This window comes from Setaria italica, chromosome IX (assembly GCF_000263155.2).
Source record: "Setaria italica strain Yugu1 chromosome IX, Setaria_italica_v2.0, whole genome shotgun sequence".
Lineage (NCBI taxonomy): Eukaryota > Viridiplantae > Streptophyta > Magnoliopsida > Poales > Poaceae > Setaria > Setaria italica.
The window spans coordinates 55,719,995-55,739,689 of NC_028458.1; the positions used below are offsets into that span (position 1 = coordinate 55,719,995).

The 19,695-nt window shown below is 45.9% G+C and overlaps 2 protein-coding genes across 3 annotated transcripts in view; both read left to right on the forward strand.

Moving 5' to 3' along the window:
- LOC101761369 (sulfate transporter 3.1) overlaps positions 1-2,938 on the forward strand; it is a 5,854-nt gene extending 2,916 nt beyond the window's left edge. The window contains exons 5-11 of the mRNA XM_004985556.3: positions 753-866; positions 990-1,106; positions 1,206-1,332; positions 1,457-1,934; positions 2,032-2,117; positions 2,222-2,298; positions 2,413-2,938. Coding sequence (XP_004985613.1) covers positions 753-866; positions 990-1,106; positions 1,206-1,332; positions 1,457-1,934; positions 2,032-2,117; positions 2,222-2,298; positions 2,413-2,601 — 1,188 coding nt within the window. The 3' untranslated portion in view covers positions 2,602-2,938. The remainder of the gene's footprint in view (positions 1-752; positions 867-989; positions 1,107-1,205; positions 1,333-1,456; positions 1,935-2,031; positions 2,118-2,221; positions 2,299-2,412) is intronic.
- A 7,123-nt stretch (positions 2,939-10,061) lies between these two features.
- On the forward strand, positions 10,062-14,425 carry LOC101761761 (type I inositol polyphosphate 5-phosphatase 4). Of its 2 annotated transcripts, none has more exons than XM_022822879.1 (13): positions 10,062-10,655; positions 10,758-10,854; positions 11,104-11,178; positions 11,266-11,353; positions 11,433-11,540; positions 11,640-12,140; positions 12,230-12,365; positions 12,498-12,688; positions 12,776-12,884; positions 13,127-13,275; positions 13,357-13,669; positions 13,747-13,952; positions 14,053-14,425. In XM_022822879.1, the coding sequence occupies exons 1-11, from the start codon at positions 10,620-10,622 to the stop codon at positions 13,601-13,603; spliced, it is 1,737 nt and encodes a 578-aa protein (XP_022678614.1). In that variant the 5' UTR covers positions 10,062-10,619; the 3' UTR covers positions 13,604-13,669; positions 13,747-13,952; positions 14,053-14,425. The 2 variants fall into 2 exon arrangements, with proteins under 2 accessions (XP_022678614.1, XP_022678615.1); XM_022822880.1 differs by having other exon boundaries at positions 11,436-11,540.
- The last annotated feature ends 5,270 nt before the right edge of the window (positions 14,426-19,695 follow it).

A 19,695-nucleotide genomic window follows, 5' to 3' on the forward strand; every position in this document is an offset into this window, starting at 1 on the left:
CCATCAGTATCAGTACCATCAAACTCTCGAAAATCGCCCACCCCGGCATCCGCGACTGCCCGATGATATAGCTCCGAGTCATAGGTTCGGACTTGTTGGGATACGAGGTAGGCTACAGTAGCGCAAATCAAAATTTCTACCGCGTATATCCAGGAAGAACTGCCGTATAAGGATCACGGGATTAAACTTGACGCCCCCCCCCCCCCCCCCCCCCCCCCCCAAACAGGAACAACCCTTGTCTTGTTCAAGGTGCGCTAATAGTGGAGGAGGCACTGAATTATGTGGTTCAGGCTTAGAAGTTACAACTTAGGAGCGTGCCCGTGCGGCTACAGGAGGGGCCGTTGCATGATTGCATCATGCGCAGCAGCTTTTTTTTGCTAGAAAAGAGCTTTTGACTTCCCTGTGCATCAGTTATGTTTTCTAAAGTGGCCGGATCCAGGTTCATGGGTAGTGAAAACAATGTGCAATAATTGCAAAAGGCCAAGGTCCACCAGAAAAAACTGTGTTGTAGTGTATCAACTTTTTCGTATGAGAACCCTCTGAAAAAAAAAGCAGAAAAATGGACCCCCTCTATATTATCGCAATCAGAAGTTATTCTGAAAGTATGCATCATTGGATGATTAGTCCAAATTTCTCAGTTGTCCTTTTTCTTGGCGTGATCAAGAACTAAAACCCGATTATTGCATATTTCATCACGGGACTTTGTAATGTAAAAGCTGTAAAGTTTAATGTAACCTTACTTGTTTCTTCAGAGCAAGAGGCGGCCGAAACTATTCTGGATAGCCGCGGCGGCGCCGCTGACGTCGGTCATCCTTGGGAGTGTTCTGGTGTACCTCACTCATGCTGAAAACCATGGCATCCAAGTGGTGAGCGCAACTTCTGAGTTCTGTCTGATAATACTAGCATCACATTGTCAACAAGAAATGCAGGAACATCCAGTAAAAATGGACTGGTAATTTATGACATTTGTTTTTCTTTCTACATCATAGATCGGTCACCTGAAGAAGGGTCTGAACCCACCGTCAGTGACAAGCCTGCAATTCTCCCCACCCTACATGATGCTTGCGCTGAAGACCGGGATCATCACCGGCGTCATTGCCCTCGCTGTAAGCCTACTATGCTTGTCTCACTAGTTACAAGCCTGCAAGATTTTCATCGCGTTAACCGAAGTACTTACAGTGGTTTGCTCGTTCTGTCAAATGCAGGAAGGCATCGCCGTTGGGAGGAGTTTCGCCATGTTCAAGAACTACAACATCGACGGCAACAAGGAGATGACCGCCATCGGAACGATGAATATCGTCGGGTCATTGACATCCTGCTACCTCACTACCGGTAATATAAACACCCATTTTCCGGTGCAGGATTCAGTCAGGATCATAATAAAACAAGTCTCGGATTCAGAATATACATACCTTGTTGCTAAACAGAACCATTTCTGTGATGATGCATATGCCAGGCCCGTTCTCGCGGTCCGCCGTGAACTACAACGCCGGGTGCAAGACGGCGATGTCGAACGTGATCATGTCGCTGGCGGTGATGCTGACGCTGCTGTTCCTGACGCCGCTGTTCCACTACACCCCGCTGGTGGTGCTGTCGGCGATCATCATGTCGGCGATGCTGGGGCTGATCGACTACCAGGGCGCCATCCACCTGTGGCATGTCGACAAGGTGGACTTCTGCGTCTGCCTCGGCGCCTACCTCGGCGTCGTCTTCGGCAGCGTCGAGATCGGCCTCGTCGTCGCCGTCTCCATCTCCATCCTCCGGGTGCTGCTGTTCGTCGCGAGGCCGAAGACGACGGTGCTCGGCAACATGCCCAACTCCATGATCTACCGGAGGATGGACCAGTACACCGAAGCGCAGGCGGTGCCCGGCGTGCTCGTGCTGCGGATCGACGCGCCCATCTACTTCACCAACGCGAGCTACCTCCGAGAGAGGTAAGCGACTGATGAACTGAGAAAATCAAAGGCAGTTCTTCAGAACGGATGGCAAGGGCGATCTGGAGATCTTACCCTGATCAAACTCGTGTTTCAGGATCTTGCGTTGGATCAATGAGGAGGAGGAGCGCGCCAAGGGTGAGGGCGAGATGGGCGTGCAGTACGTCGTCCTTGACATGGGTGGTGAGTTAATTGTTGGCTTTTGTCTGAACTCTGAAATTCTGCATCAGAAACAAACACCTGAAGCATTTTGCATGTTTCTGAATCTATCTTTCTGGTTGCTGCAGCCGTCGGTAGCATCGACACGAGCGGGACGAGCATGCTGGATGAACTCAAGAAGACCTTGGAGCGAAGGGGCATGCAGGTAAGAGCAAAAGCAATAATTTACACAGTTCAGAACTTGAAGAGAGTTAATTCTGAAATGCCATGACATGAACCCTGGCTGATTCAGTCCTCTCTTCCAATGTCCTCCTTTCAGATCGTGCTGGCGAACCCTGGCAGCGAGATGATGAAGAAGCTGTACAGCTCCAAGGTGCTGGAGCTGATCGGCCACGAGTGGATCTTCCCGACGGTGGGCGAGGCGGTATCGTCGTGCGACTACGTGCTGCACTCGCACAAGCCGGGCGCGGTCATGGACAGTGCGGCAGCCCATGGGAACATGGTCTGATTTGGCAGGAGGACGGCGACACGGTGTGTGTGTTTGTGTGTGCAAATGTAATACTAGTAGTTGAGCCTGACGACCAATGTATAAAATAGCGGACTATGGGATTTAGCGTAGAGCTGTGCTCAACCGTTATAGCTCTGCTATAGCCCACTATAGCGCCGCTCCGCTAATTAGTACAACATTGTTGTAGCGGCAGCTAGCATCAACCGCTATAGCGTCGCTATAGCCCGCTATTTCGTACATTGCTGACAACATGAGTTGTCAACAAGCAAGCTGAGATCAATATACCTTCATCTCGAGTGAGTAATGTACTGGTGCATTGCCAAGGAAATCACATAAATCCAATCGAATCCGACCTGTGTCAAGGTCCATGTGGGCCGGCCTGTTGCCGTCTGGCCAAGTCCATATGGGCCGTCAGATTTGATCTGCGCCCAGATCGGTTGTTTCGGCCACCCCCTTCGCTGCTCAGAAGAGGCAGTGAGAGTGTGAGGCAATGGAGGGCGGCGGCGGCAGCGACCGGCGGCGAGGGTTTGCCGTCGCTGGCCCGGCCTTGCACCACCTCTCGTGTCTCCACATACACCCTGAACGGAGACTGGAAGCGCCAGTCATCACTTGCCAAGGGCGTCGCCTCCCTTGCCCTAGGCGCTGGTTGCAGAATCGGTTGTCAAGCGAGGAAAACAACCAGGAAGTAAAACGAAGGAAAAGGAGGAAGAAGAACCAAGGACTGACGAACAGAAAATGGAATGCAGAGAGAGTAGTAGCAATTTGGGATTCAGATAACTTCAGATTCACTTACAGGGGTTCGCCCTAGTGGCTCCCATGGCTACAGTTTATCTAAGATAGAGTCTAGAACAGGTTCTTCTTCGATAAGGATCCATGACCACAGGTCGAGTCCTTTTACAATCCCAGCTAACGGTAAAAGAGCTATTACTGCTCTAACTGAACACTGTTATCGGTAAGAAAACAAGGATGAAAAGCTACAGCGTGAAAGGAAACGATCCCAGCCGTCGGATGGCGAATGGACGATTCTGTTGAAGTCGCTGAAACGTTATGTCTGGTGCCGACTTCCACTTGCGCCTGCTGAAAGAAGTCTGAATGGCTCAGCTCCCAACTGAATGGCCTCCAGTTAACTGAACTCCTGACATCGGTAGCGGCCTGCATTCCAATTAGTCTTCTCAAGGAGGAAATCAAGCCCAATTTTCAGTTACTTGGATAAGCAGCAGGTGTATTGATGCTTGATATGGTAGTTACTGGACGGTAAATGGCAGCGGCTGGTTTACTGATCGATGGTGAGGCATATCGTATATGTCACAATTGAGGAAATAGACAGTGTTAATATGTTATTGCTGAACTTTTAATGCATTTGGTAATTCTTCATCCCTCTTCTTCTATATTCTACTTTCTTTCTCTGCAGAGGGCGTAATTTTCATGATGGGAGGAAAATGAATTTCTGTAAGTTCCTTAAAGTCCTAGTTTTTATTTTGATCTCTGAATGCAGTAACCAGAAAATTCATCACATTGTAAGAGCAAGCTAGCTTGGTCTTCCATGCAGTTCTGTATGATGTAAATTCATCTCAGAAATTCACCAATGGCTAGTATTATATAGGGATCACAATTAGTAAAGAGTTGTCATATTCATGGTTATATTTTCAGTGCCCAATGTGAGTACCAAGGACAGCACCAATCAAGTGATTACACGATGATTCCTTATTACTGTCCCTGCAGACAAGCTCGTTTTACGTTTTATTGAGCAGGCTCTTATTGGTCTTTGTGTTATCCTCCCAATTAAGTTAAGAACTGCTGCTGAGAGCTTTGTGACCTTTGCATACATCATGCGAGGGTGCGGTAAGCTCTCTAGATGCATTATTTCCTTGGATCTACTCATTCCTGTCTATCAAATTTGAAGATTATACTCCCCAACAAATTTTCGTTTGGCCCAACTATGTTCTTTGCTTACCACTTTGTCATTCTGATTGAAGTGCATGCCTGGGAAGGTATACTGATGTTCCCTTTCTACTGTCAACAATTTTGTACTCATCATATATCAGTGAATGGTTTTTTTTTTTGCGAGGCTATATCAGTGAACTGTTAGATGTGATAGGGTAAAAATTATTGTGGAGCAGAAGATTATTGTTTAGAAAGTACATTATTCACGTACAACTTCAGAGGTCAACAATTGTCATTTGTCTTGTGGATGTCTTGGATTTTTCTTTAAGAAGCATCATTCATTCCACAGGACTCTCAGCACCTTCTAACAGGAGAGTTGCTTGGCTTATCTCTTTTTTGGAAAGCAAATTGGAGGTTGGGCATCTGCCTTGGACCAATCTGAAGGCTGACGGTGAGGGTGGGCATCTGCCCCTATGCTCACAGAATATTTTGTTTATTGGTGTCTAGTCTGTTTTAGGCAAGATTGTGCTCATATCTTGTTAGCAGATTTACAATACAATTTCTCCAAGTATCCTAGATCCCCATGTTATGTATGATAGTCTGTTTTCTAGTTCAACCTACTTTTACCATCCTGACTGCTGATGTAGTGATGTAAAAAATTGTGAACAACAACAGTTCGTTTTCTGATGAAATCAAGCATCTCAAGCTTCAAAGCCCACGAATCCTTGTTGAGCGTTTGGGAATCAAATCTTCCCACTCTCTCACAAGGTTGGTGCACTTCAGAGGTATGATTTCTGGTCAGTTGTCCATGCTATAACAAGTCAGGTTTGTTACAATGTTACTATTCATGTGGTCCTGGATTTTGATCACGCCCGACATATGTAACTAGTCCTTGCGTACATTGCTAGTTGCAGGCTTGGTTTTCTCTTTTAAGCAGGAGCATGGCAGCTGCAGAACTTGGATGGACCACTCGAGACGTTTTTCTTTGGAAGGTTCAGAGATGGCAAGAATCCAGCACTCGCGTGGCTGTACGTGTGCAGAAACACAGTAGGTGAGGAAACACTGTCGCCTTGCCGCTTAATACGAGTTACTCTAACTTTGCAACTTTAGTTTTGGTTTACGTTCTTCTCATTGTTGAAGCAGCTTGATGTTTTCCTAGGATAATTTCTATTGTGTTCATTCAGTATGGGCCTTACCGGGTGTGCCGACAGGTTACAATTGCAAATTACAATCATATTCATAGGCAGGCTCATAGAATTCATACCACAGTTTTTGTTCTTTCTGTGTAAGGGTTTCTAGATTATGTGGCTACAGATCCCGTAGGTTTTATGCAACACTATAACTATAGGAAGTAGGAACTGAGTGCTATAAGATCTGCTAGTTATTATTATGTATTGAAATATCATGCTCTTTTACTGTTAGACTTAGATTGGGGTATGAGAGTATACATGTTCTAAAGGGCATAGTACATGCTACACTTTGGGCTTTCATGGCAGTATGGCACGCTCATGTCGCCATGAACTGTGGGCCAGATTCCACAAGGTTTTGTCAATGATGGTCATTTGATTCGTTTATCGATACTGGGGGGTCCAGTTGGAGAGAGAGATCCCTTTACAACAACAGAAATGGTTTATGCAGGGTGGTGCAGAGGTAGAGAGAGAAAGGGAGCTGTAGGGATTGGGACAAAAGGGTGGAATGGCAGCAGAGAGTGTGTGACTGTGTGTGCATGGGAAAAGGATGGTGAGAGAAAGAGAGATAGTGTGCTGTGTGCATGGCTTGCTTGGGTTTGATGGAGAGAGACAGAGAGTATGTGGTAGATTGATCAACAACAGCAAGTCAGCAACGATCCTCACTTCAAAGATGCTTTGGAGTTGTCCTCTGTGTACATCTCTATCACTAGAGGCTTTCAGACTATGACACGAGGGAAGTGTGTTGGGGAGAGATTGAAAGGGAGATGTTCGTCACTTAAATCTAGCTAGCTTAGCTGCCGAAGAAATGCCGTACACTTTTGTGCAAGATGCATAACAGGTTCACAGCAGTATGTATGTCAATCTTTTGAAGCATGCTGTTCAATTTTTTCCTGCTCCTACCTTGCAGACTTCTTCTGTTACCGTTAGCCAGAGAAAGAGAGGGAGGGAGGGGGTAGAACTAAATGAGGGCCTGAGGGGCTGCAAAGCTGAAAAGCAAAAGACAAAGATGAGCACTTTGGCCAAAGCATGGAACGAGGATCCTGTTTTGACTGACTCCACAGTTCACAGGGGACACCTTCTCATTTCCTCATTTCGATTTCAGCAACTTAGGCACTTAGCAGTTAGCACGCTTTAGATCAGTAGGGAGTACTTCCTTCGAAGTTTAGGCAAATTCTGCAGTCGTGCTATTTCTGCTTCTTCCCCAGTTTTGTAGATTTTATTCAAATCTACCATCCATTAACACTTATTAGGAGTAGTGAAAACATACTAGAATTTAAAACTTGGCTATCATGGGTAAAATCATTATCTGTACTGGTAGCCTAGTAAGCATTCAGTTTGGCATTTTGATTGTTTTATATAAATATAGTGATTGTACAGATTGTTAGATGACCTAGTTATCTCTAAATAATTATGGAAATTATATGAGAGCAGAAATCTTGACAGAACTAATGCATTATTTCTGAGTTAAACCAATATGGATGCCTCATCAACGAAAAAGGAATATGTAGGGATTCCCATTTCTGGAGATTAGGGAAGAGCCTGCGTGCCCAATATGGCCTTTATAGCTAATCTAGACCCTGAAACCTGCTTTGCCCTGTCATTAACCTGACACATGTACTCTATGCAGTCAATCATTTCAAGCTTAATGAACCTAATCTCCTAGATAGACTAATGTAAGTGCCCTCTTGTGCTGTTTCAAGTTTGAACACAAGGCTCGGAGTTCTCTAACATTATAATATGCTGAGTGGGGCTACCAATCAGATGCACAGCTTGCAGGGCTAGTAGTTCCCATATGTTCTTATTCTTGGTCAAGTCTGCTCTCAACTCAAGAAGATTGGCCCTGTCTTGGGGAAGGGAGGAAATATCCACAACAACTAGCCAAGAATGTACTTTTTGATTGATTAATCAACCTAGGCACTATTCTAATCACAGATTGTACCAATGCTTAGAGCTGTCCTAAGTGATCATTTAAAAACTGACTATCTTTTCCACCCACTCGTGCAATATTTCTATGACAGTGGGACCATGAATTCAGCTTGCCATATGTATCTGCCTACCTGGCTTGTAGGCATGTAGATATAGCATTGGTATATACTACACCGCATTGTACATATGAATCTAGTGTGTGTGCAGTTGTTAAAGACAAAAGTTGTTTGCTTGGCCATGATTGGGGCAGTAAGTATCCTGTTGGCAGCATGCTATTTAACTCATGATCAGTATGAACTTGGAACAGAGAGATCAATAACAAATCTGCTCCTACTCAGGTCTACTTTCTCTGAGCTGCCATACACCCGTGGGAATTCTGGATAAACTAAGCAGAAAGGATGGGGCTTTGCTCGGCTTTTGACGGAGGTAACCCTGGTCGTAATCTCTTGGTTCCAGGATTATGATGCTAATTGTTAATTATTGGCTGGCTCGGAGTTCAGACGGATTGGCCACTTCTGGTAAGACCGTCCTGCTATCTGAGCAGATGATCATTGAGAATGGATGTCACGTGATTGGCAGGAACATTTTTGCTGTCCTCTTCTCAAGGCAATTCCTTACTGGTTGATATCATGGTCAGTTTTCAAGAAACTACTGTGCTAAATTTGATCTACTACCATATGTATGAACAAAATAAAAAAGAATTACTGCTTTTTTGCCGAAATTCATGATACGTGGCCATGCACTGTCCTGAATGTTTTTCCCCCTACAAGTAAGCCTCACGGCGGTTGTTACCTGCACTGAAACAATATAATGACTGTTTTGGCAGTGTACGAAGAAAGAACATGTGAATGGGGTAGGTAACTCCCATCCAAGGTGACACCCAAACCTTGTCAGTCAAAATGGCACAGAAGAATCAACCTCCGGCTGTTTCACTGGTGAGATCAGCTCCCTTATCTTCCATGTCCGTACTGAGAGCCCCCCCAGTCTGCGTCCTTTGGTAAGTACGTTGAAGCTGACTTATTACCCGGTGGAAAGTTGGTCCCAGGTGTTATCTCTTTGCCAAGTACCACGATTATAAACAGTCTCACAAAATAAAAGTTTGCCGTAATGCTGTAGGCTATACTCTATAGTGCTAGCATTTTTACAAAGAGGGTGGTAGTACCAAAACAGATGTAGCATATAGGTGTGGCGATTTTGCGTCAAGAGGATTGTATTTTATTCAGTTCATTCATTTCTTTCAATCTCGATCTGATTTGGTCAGTCACTGGTTCTTAGGAAAGAAAGGAAGGATCAGAAAAGAAATTAAGTGCTCTCCCTTTTTTTTTTGTTTTCTTTTACCAAGACGACACGCACTTGATTCTTGGGCACATGAAAAGAAGAGTGAATCGCTTGGACTGAAGGTGCTGACAAGCCAACATTCCCAGTGAAATCTAGGAAGTAGGGACTAATGTGCAATCACCTCCATTCAGATTCCAGGGTCGCTCTCAAAACTCAAAAAGGCACGCACCGTGACCCAGGTACCCGCGGAACAAGAGTCCTCCAACATCCATGTGGCTGTGACTGGTACCTTCATTCCAAGTAGCCTCCTGACATTTGTACCCGTGAAGACCCAGGTAAATGCTGCCCATTTATTCGCATTGAGCTAACAAAATTTTCCATGTGAACTGCTAAGAAGAGCACCTTGAATGAAAAGCGTCTGGAATTCCAACTCACACTCTCCTTGCCGTACAGGGGAGTCAGGGACACAAGATCCAGCAGGCCAAAGAGGGAAAGACCAATCTCCTCGAGCCGAAGTACCAAAGCATATCAAAAGAAAGGAACAAGGAAAAACAAACGAAATAGGGGGCCGTGTCATATCGGCTGCCGAAAAACACAGGGAAAAACGCCTTGGAAGGGAGAAAAGCAGGGAGGGTTCTGTGAAGCGTGAGCAGCCTCTCCTCTCCTGACTTTATCTTTTCTGCTCCTCCCCAACCGCTCTTGGTTTCTTTCTCTGCTGTGGTGCCTGACGAGTGACGAGTGAGTGGGCAGTGGAGGGAGAGGGATCAAAGGTACACGCCAGCACTGCAGCACTAGTACACTGCTGCACACAATATCCTTTTTAGGGGTGAGCCTCCAGAATACCATAAGTGACGCTACATATTTGAAATAGCTGGCATTACATGCACTGCTGTTAGGAGTTCTTTCCTTTTGGGAGAAATAAATTTATTTTATTTTATATAAAATTTTGTGGCCGAGCGCATTAAAGATTTTTTTAAAAAAATTGTGTACATATTTGGTGCAAATTTTAGGAGTTAAATGAGTGCAGTACAGTATGCCAATAGCAAGGTGGTTGAGTAAGTGGTCCTTTTTGCTTCATGGAGTCGTCACATGCTAAATACTGCAGTACTTTTCCATGGAAGGGTACTGTGCCTGTATGCATTGTTTGCCCTTCTACAGTTCTACGTATTACCCTCATTGGTTTTGCAAGACCAGCATAAAAGCAGGGACTGTCAATCCTAAGATTCCTCCACACTTTATTCTCTCCCAGCTTCACATGTATTTAGGCTACTCACAATTTCACCTCTAAAGACCCAGGTTTTTGAAGGAGATAGACAGAGCCCTCCAGTCCAGTCTCTCCCTCCTCCCTTCCTCCAACTTTACCTTCTGGCTCTTCCTCCCTCCCTTCACACACACGCTCACATAAACATACAGAGACACACAAGAAGCCCTGTGAAAGCTTAGACTAGTGGTAGCATAGCATCACATTTTGTTCTTCTTCCTTTGCTTCAGGAGGCAGTTAGGACATTGGTGTTACCGGGCTCTTTCCTCCAAACAGAATCCAGATTTTGTTCTCATCCTCAATTCTCTCATCTCTCTCCCTCCCTCCCTCCCTCTCTCTGTCCATCAAATCACAAGCTTTGTTTATAGAAAACAAACAGTTGTCTCTGCCTCTGCTTGGCTTCTTCTACCTGCTTCGGCTGTCCATTTTTGCAGCAAGCAACAGTCTCTTCGGCTGCATGAGTGTTCCCCCGAGCAACAATGAGAGATGGCAGCAACACCACCAAGAAGAGCAGGGTATCTTCCATTCCAGGACCTTCACTGAGCTCTGCGTTCTGAAATTAATTGTTTTGTTTTGTTCCTCCGTGCTTCCCCTTGATGTGTTGCTGTGACTTGCAGCTCTCGTGGTCCAAGAGCTTGGTGAGGAAGTGGTTCAACATCAGGAGCAAGGCCCATGATTTCCATGCCGACGATGTAGCTGCAGTTGGGAGGACAGGTGCGTATTTCTGTGAGTTCGCTGTGTGTGTTTCTATCAGTGGGCCTGATTGCTCCCCATTGCTCCAACAGTGAGCTCGCCATGTCTTTCTCTGTCTCCTGAAGATCAGTTTTGTTGTTTCTTCATCTTCTCGTCTGTCCTTGTCTTGTTTCTCTTTTCTTGCCACTTGCAGAAAGCTCCCAACTTTCCAGTTTTCCCAAGCTCGTTACCAGCTCTTGCCTGATCGATGGTTTCCTGGTTCGATTGCAGGAGGGGGCGATGATGAGTGGAGGGGCAGCAGCTTCACCAGGAGGGAGCCTAGCACAGTCAAGAAGAGCAAGACAGGTGAGCAACTACCAAAGGCTTCATCTTTGTTATCTCAACGGACACATTTCTGAATTGTTTCCTTTGCCGCGTGGCATATTGATTCAGAGAGGTCCTCGAGAAGGAGCAATGGGCACTCGAGGCGGGGCAAGATTGACCTTGACGCCGCTGAAGCTACAGTGACATTGGACTATAGGTACACTTCTGCATTGCAATGTTAGTGCTCATACCCAATCCCATATTTGGACCGTAAATAACTCCTCTTGTTCTTGAAGTAGGATATTTGTTGCTACATGGAATGTTGGTGGCCGTTCCCCACCAAATAACATGAGTCTTGAGGACTGGCTCCATGCTGCACCTCCTGCCGACATCTATGTCCTCGGGTACTTGATAGTTGATACACCTCTGTGTTAGTATCTGAATTCTTGTGACAGTGCTTACAAGTAAGATAATACTGATTCTGTCAACGCTGTTGTGTTTAGGTTTCAAGAAATCGTCCCGCTGAATGCTGGGAACGTTCTTGGGACAGAGGACAATGGCCCAGCAAGGAGGTGGGTGTCACTGGTCAGGAGGACACTGAACAATTTGCCAGGCACTAGTGGCAATGGGAGCTTCCGGACACCGTCTCCGGCACCTAACCCAGTGGTGGAGATAGATGATGACTTTGAGGGTTTGTCGTCGAGGCAGAACAATGCACCATTCTTTCATCGTCGGTCTTTCCAGGCTGGGCTTAGCCGGAGTTTGAGGATGGAGGGCGACATTCTTGCTCCCCAGCCAAGGCTGGAACGTCGGTACAGTGTCTGTGACAGAGCAATCTATGGCCATAGGCCTAGTGACTATGAGAACACCTGCCGGTGGGGTGGATCATCAGATGATGAAAATAATACCGGAGAGTCACCGAGTACAGTGTATTCACCAATGTCATATGGATATGGTAATACATCCTCTCTGGAAGACAGTCAGAGACGAGCTGGTCATACTAGGTAAGTTTTAATTTCGAAGTTTTCATTCCTGAAGCTAAAGTCATGATATTTAGTTTAGTGAATCATTTTTGTGGTGACTGGATGTTCAGATACTGTCTGGTGGCAAGCAAACAAATGGTGGGATTGTTTCTGATGATTTGGGCTCGGAAAGACATAAGGGATGACATAAGAAATCTGAAGGTTTCTTGTGTTGGGAGAGGACTGATGGGCTACCTTGGGAATAAGGTTAGTCATAGTATTCTAGTACTACTTGATCACGTGAATTTTATTGCTTTTCCAGTCTACCTTATATGACTTGATCACAAACAAGAAATCTTGCTAGCTTAAATATTCAATGGTAAAGAATTTGTTTTCCAGGGTTCAATTTCGATTAGCATGTCATTGCACCAAACAAGCTTCTGCTTCGTCTGCAGCCACCTGACTTCAGGACAGAAGGAAGGTGATGAGCTGCGCAGGAACTCTGATGTACTGGAAATCATCAGAAAGACCAGGTTTCCAATGGTCTATGGGCAGTATGAGCGTTCACCAGAAACCATCTTCGAGCATGAGTAAGCAAAGAACCTTACAGTGGACTTATGGAGTTTGTTCCATATACATTTGTAACTTTGGGTCCCTTGTTTTTCCTTTCTTTGCAGTCGAATCATCTGGCTCGGGGACCTAAACTACCGAATTGCGCTTTCCTATCGGTCAGTGAAGGCCCTTGTGGAGATGCGCAATTGGAAAGCATTGCTGGAGAAAGATCAGGTGAGAGCTTGGTAACCCTTCTTGAGCACAATGTATGCGTGTGTGTAGCGTTGAAGCTCTAGAAAGCAGTAAAATTCTTGTTCCACAGGCAACTCAGTGCCTTTAGTCTTGTCGTTCTTTTACTTTATCATGTTACAAGATTTCTGGTAGCTTGGCAAAAGCAAAAGAGCAATTGTTTTCATTATTAAAATTATTTCGAAATATTCTATGATCTCAAAGACATGAAAACTTGGAACTTTCAGCTAAGGATCGAGCAAAGAGGTGGACGAGTATTTGTTGGGTGGAGTGAGGGGAATATATATTTCCCCCCAACATACAAGTACTCGAACAATTCTGACAAGTACGCCGGAGATGACATGAACCAGAAGGAAAAGAGGAGAACTCCAGCATGGTATTTTAGCTGCAGAATTTAGTGCCAATTTTTTTGCCGGATTTTGTACAGTCAAGTAAATTCAGTAATATTGCCCTGCAGGTGCGACCGTATCTTATGGTATGGAAGAGGCCTTGGTCAACTGTCATATGTACGAGGTGAATCTCGCTTTTCGGACCATAGGCCAGTCTACAGCGTCTTCAGTGCAGAAGTGGAATCAATCAATCATAGCCGGATCCAAAAGATGAGTTGCTCAAGTTCTCAACTGGACATTGAAGAACTGCTGCCTTACTCATATGGATACACTGACATCAACCCCTACGGATACACCGACTTAAACTTCTACTGAAAGAGTTCAAGGATTTCAGTCTTCAGGATCCTCTGAATGTTGAATCCTATAACTAGCGATGAAAAGGTAGGCTTTGGAGAGGATTTGGGTTCTTACTTGAAATGTATATGTGGCATTAATGCACTGATAATTTACAATGTCAGGTTGTATTGTGGATGAAGATCCAAAATTTATTGGACCTAAGCTTCAGCTTCTGATAGTCAGTAAGCGCTATCCATATATCATGATCAGTACAGTCGATTCGCTCAGCAATCAAGAACTGGCTGAATTTAGTAAAATGGAAGACCTGCACATTGGGCATCTTCAGAAGTGCTCGGATGGTATGCAATATTTAAGTAATCGAGACAAGGTACGAGTATGATCAGTTTCATGTAAGCAGAGCTACATTTCTGGTGCATGAGTGAGAGGTCTGACGAGTCACTCAAGCCTATTTCCTCTCTCTTTTGCAGGTGAGGGCCATGTTCTCTGAACTCTGAACAAAAGTTACATACTGCAACAAGGGGCGTGGTTCACTGACTTACAGCAAAACCGTTCGTTTTTGGGGCAGACAGTACGATATTCAATCATAAGCTCAGAAGACTTTGGTCACAGCAAAGATACTACTGACAGCAGCGGCAAGCGTGCACTAGATATATGCTTCTTTTTTAACCTGTACATTGTAGGGCAACATTTTCAGACAATAACGACAAGCAGTCCTTTGCATAGTTTACTTCTCTGGTTATATTAAAGCTGTAAAAAAGGCCCATGAACGCCTGCATCGCTCGTATCATTTCCATGGATGGAAAAAAGGATGTGTGGGCCATCATTGCCATGTTTTTGTTTTATGAGCATCGTCTGGATCAGTTGAGCTGACAAAAAGGCTACCTGTCACATTTTCACCAGCCGTCGCCCTGCAGGAAAATGTGTTCTACCCCTCTTTTCACTGTTCCTGGCAGGGGGGGCTAGGGGTAAAAAAAAATGCTACTGGAACCTGCAGAGACACCTGTGATATTCTTTTTCGTTTGTATTGCAACTTTGCAAGTGCAAGAGCACGCCGTGATGAGGTCTAGCATGGAATGATTTGGCTACAGGTTGGTGTGCACTGCATGATGGTCAGATTGAGTGCAGCCTGAACATGCTTCAGTGGTGCAGACCGTTCCCATTGGACCTCGCATGTAGTGTGATTCAGTCTTTGGCATCAAGTGTTGAACTGCAGAAGAACTCAAATTTGAGGCACTGTTGTATCTGTCGAGTTACTGAAGATGAAATCGTTTTTTATTAACAGATACTGCTCTCCTGAAGCAAATCTTTGTCCACTGAAAAAAAGGGGCTGGTTGCGGTTGACAACAAGTAATAACAGATCACAACGTTCTGACCCCAATGTTTCAACAGGGGAAATGCAGAGTTCTAGGCCGCTTTAACCTCATTTCCTGCCGAAGAACCTGATCACTTTTTACAATACAGTTATTCTTGATTGGTGTGTTAGCCCTTAACAGAAGATAAACCTAGCTAACTCTTACTGCGCCTAGCCTCAAAAGGAGAGCGAGTTGGGAGGAAATGACAGCCATCTTTCACCTTCTTTTGTGCGGCGGTGTGGATCTGAAACAACTGTAAATTCCACTTCCACCAAACCTAAGCTGCTGTCTATCAAGGTGTCGGAACTGTTAACCAAGCAAGTTACCTGTCAATGATCTGTCTTAGCTAACATTTCAGTAAATAACTGTGCAGTGCTGGCTACTTTCATAGTATAAAGTTTTTGTTTACGTGGGGCCACGTCCATGTAGGAGCTATAGCATATATGTGTGTGTTCATGTGCCGGGTGAATGTAACAATTGAGGTCTGGGAATAAAAGAATCTCCATGAGCATGGAGCAAAATGGCTGTGCCATGGCGCCCTTTGGGCGTTGAGGTGATTGGTGGAAAAGCATATGCTATGCATGAGAGGACACGACGGTGGGAGGGAGAAGGAGCTGGCCCTAGAGCCAGAGGGTATTCATGCCTTCCCGCGCGGTGAAGAAGAGCGAGGAGACGGACGGATTTTTGCATGGGACCAACCCAAACAATGCAAATGGTCGTCAAGAAGGCTCATGATCCCGGCCAGATTTCTCCCACTCGACGACGATCGGATTCTGCATGCATCCCTGGGGTGATTGTGTTGCGTCCCGGGCCGGCTAATCATTGGATCGGCCGCTGAAACAGTGCCTCATGCATCATCCATGACTAGACTGCATGCCGCTCTTTTTGCAGCATGCAACAATGCAAGTGTGTGCGCGCGCGCATACATGGCCAACCATTTAAACTCGTTGAGGTTAAGAACATGTATGCTAAAAATATGAAAATTTCAAATCTCTTTTCGAACAAATGTATGTGGTAAAATTTTCAATTTTGTTGAAGAGGAGAGAAGGAAATGGATAATCCTGGGTAGGGTAGGTACGGAGACAGACATGGATGGATACTCATCACAACATTGTGGCAGCAACGTGCAAGAAGCATCAACTGCCGGCTGTCACCGTTGATGCGGCTCGGATCTCGAGGAGCGCATGATGATGATGATGGCTGATGTCATCGCTCTCGCTTCCCAGGACCCAGAAAACCATGGCCATCATTTCCACCACGTACCTCTACTGCTACTGTGCAGTGCAGGAGAGTGTTCGTCACGACAGAGCAAGCAACAATTCATTCGCTCCAGAATTAGCAAAGAATGCACAGCCTTTATTTACTCTATGACGTGTGCTAAGCAATCAGCTATTCAGCTCAGCTCCACGACCTGGATGTAGTACAGCATGTTATGGGTTCTTGCGCAGAAGATTACAAAGAACCTATCAGTGATAAAGAGAAGGAAAAAATCGAACAGGATCGATCGACGAGGAAATAGCAAATGGACAGTGCACTTTTGCATCGAACAATCTCTGCGTGCATGGGGGGAAGCACAGGTTCGTTCCTGCTTAAAGTCTAAAGCTCGATGGCTATCATCATTCAGAAGTGCTTGCATGAGAGCACGACGATGGAAGATTCAAGAGTGGCCTCGCATTGTCCCGTCATGCACTGATCATACGTGCCATTCAAGCAAGGGTTCATGCATATGCATGTGTTACCGCGACGTGCTGCAATCATGCAAGGTTGTGCTTGTGCGCGGGTGATAATTCTATAAACACCACCATGCAGCATGAAGAGACAAGACTGTAAAAAGAGAGAGAGGGAAGGTAGGGTTTTTGATGTGGGCAAATATAGGGTACAGCTTGGCAAGATTAACTGAGATTTAGCAGATTTTTTGCATTTTTTCAATTTGAGGCCAAATTTAAAGTTGAGAAGAAAGTGCAACGATCAACCTGCAGGGGAAAACCGAAGAGATGGGCCGCAGAGCATCTGCTGCAGAACTTTGGGCATGCATGGGGGCATCGGCCGGCATTCAAGTTGAACACAGCACTACACATCGCCCTTTGGCTTTGGGAAGAGGACTGCAGCAGCTGCAGGAGAAAAGACGGTTGGATTGGAAATGAGCTAGCCGGGTGGGGAAGAGAATCTCTCCCCCAGCTACATACTAGTACCCCTTTTCCTTTTGGGCATTTTTTGCGTAGGGCAGAAGCTGTCAGAACTCAGAAGAGAGGCCACAACCCTACATACCCGGCCGGCCTCAGTCACTCCTCCCTCGCTCTAGTCCCTTCACTTTCACTTCCTTGCATGCATGCACGCTGACTCATCCACACTCCACAGACGACAACGGCATGGAACATGCATGCACCGTGCAAGTGTAGTAGCAGTGCCATCGTGTCTAGACAAACATCGATGCATGCATGCTGCTTCAGAAGTTACGACTTGTTGTGATCTAGTCGTCCAACTCTTTCGACCATGCATGCGTGTCAGTGCACCGGCCGGGCGCCCGGCTACACTTCTACTTGTAGTCGACACGTACGGGACTCGCCGATCATGTCGATGGCTCACTCGGTCGGCGTCGCCTGTCGCGTGTAGTACGCGAGTAGCGTTCAGGGTATTGTGTGCAGTTGGGGCCTTTGGGGGCACTACAGGAAGAAGAGTACATGTACTTGCGGTGAAGATGCATGGTACTTGTTGATGGTATGGTTGGTGGAGTCTTTTTACCGCTACCTTCCAGAGAACCACACACGGAGCAATGCAACAAGATAACGCCAACGGTCACATCGTCCCCAAGGCCGGCCGGCCTAAGAAGCGTGCATGTACTTGATCGGCCGGCACTCCGATCCGCTGGGCATCAAGATCACCTCTCGATCGCCGGCGGGCGCCACATGCAAATCGGACCCCTCCTTTTCTCTCATGACGTACACGTTCTCCCCTCACTCGGAGCTGTGAGGCGGCGGGTCGTTCACTGTTGCCATCCGAGAGCGCGGAGAGCCCATGGATCTAGCTGCAACGAACATGGCAACAGTGGACGGCACCGGCGGGCACTGGGCCACGGCCCACTGGCTTACACGCGCGGGTCGGCCAGTGCCGCGCGCGCTGCGGCCTGACGGCGGCCTCTGCTGCGTTGCAGCGGGATCTTCGGCCGAACACAACCACCACGAACAAACCGATATACGAAACAATTGCCTACAAAAGATATCAGGCAATCAAATTATCGCCCATTACGAGTTCGGACACGTAATCAGGCATTGAAGGTGCTTGTATTTCCTCCCAAAAAATCGGAGCCGAATAAAAAAAACTAGTAAAATGCCACCAAATAGTAACCAATGAGCCAACGAATGGTAAACGAAAAAAAGGACGGTAGCTACGTGACGGGAGCTGTATTCATATCAAATGGTTTACAACCTTTAAATCTAGATCCGGATTTTCCCTTTCTCTCCCTCGTCACTCTCTTCTACCTCCATGCCTTCCTCGCGCAACTGGCCGACACCTGACGCGACGCTCACCAGCACCTCTTGCCTGACTCTAGCAGCCTCGACTACCTCCGCCGCCGTCCAACGCTAATTCGTTTGGCTCATACTTGCCTACCACATATGTGCCGCCCACCAGGGATCCCCCACCGCTCGACTCCAGCAGCGTCCTCACCACCTCCGCTCCGCCACCAACCAGCACCCTGGGACCCTCTGTAAACCCAAATTCCCGATCCCTAATTCAAGTTTTAGTGTAGGTATATGTGATTGAGAAATAGCTAAAAATCAAGCATTTAAGGAGTAAAACTGTTATAAATTTTACAGGTTCAAATCTTTGTAATTATAGCTCAGGTCTGCGTTTGATATCCTACCTACTCACTGAGCTACATCATTTGCCATCTTCAAATTTAAAGAAACTTGCAAATTCTATCTTTTTAGGTAACTGAAATTCCATAATGAATATAAACCAAGTATGCCAAATTTTAAACAGCCTCCCTCAGCCTTTAAAGCTTGTTGGTAAAAGTTGGAGGAAACTCCCTATTGAAATATTTGCCGTTGGTGATTTTCCTCGTTTGACCATTCATCTTATTTAAAAATTTGTTATAAGCATACACAAAAGTTATGGTTAAAATGACTTTAATGATAAAATAAGTCATAAATAAAATAAATATTACTTGTATAACTTTTTTAAATAAGATGAATGATGAAACCTTGTAATTAAAAGTTATTTATCAAATATTTTAATACGAAGTATTTGTCAAAAGCTGATCCGGAAACTGTGGCGTTCGAACCCCACCCATGCCGAGTTCGCTTTTAAGGCCCACAAAGATTCGCATCCTGGAGTTGCAGCTTCTGCGTCTGCGGAAGAACGCAGAGAATCAATGCCGGTTTCATGATGGTACTCTCTCCTTGATTCTCTGAGTCCCTCCATTAGAGCCATCACCAACGCAGAGAATCAAGGGAGATAGGCACCCACGGAACAGGCCATCCAGTCAGGGTGCGTTTGGTTGCGAGGACGAAGTGAGACGGGAGGGGACTATTCCACTGCTATCAATGTTCGAGGGGAGGAGGAGTGGGATTGCTTGCTCGCCTGTGAGATAGAAAGAGCCAGATCTGCCGATCTTTACGACAATGTAAGGGCCTTTCACAAGCCTCATCGCACTTGCCTGGGTTGTCCCAATTCTGCTTCCTTTTGATGACGAGGTCACCGACATTGAGCTGGCTGTCTCGGATGCGCTGATACCTCCACTTTGGATTTCTCTTGGTA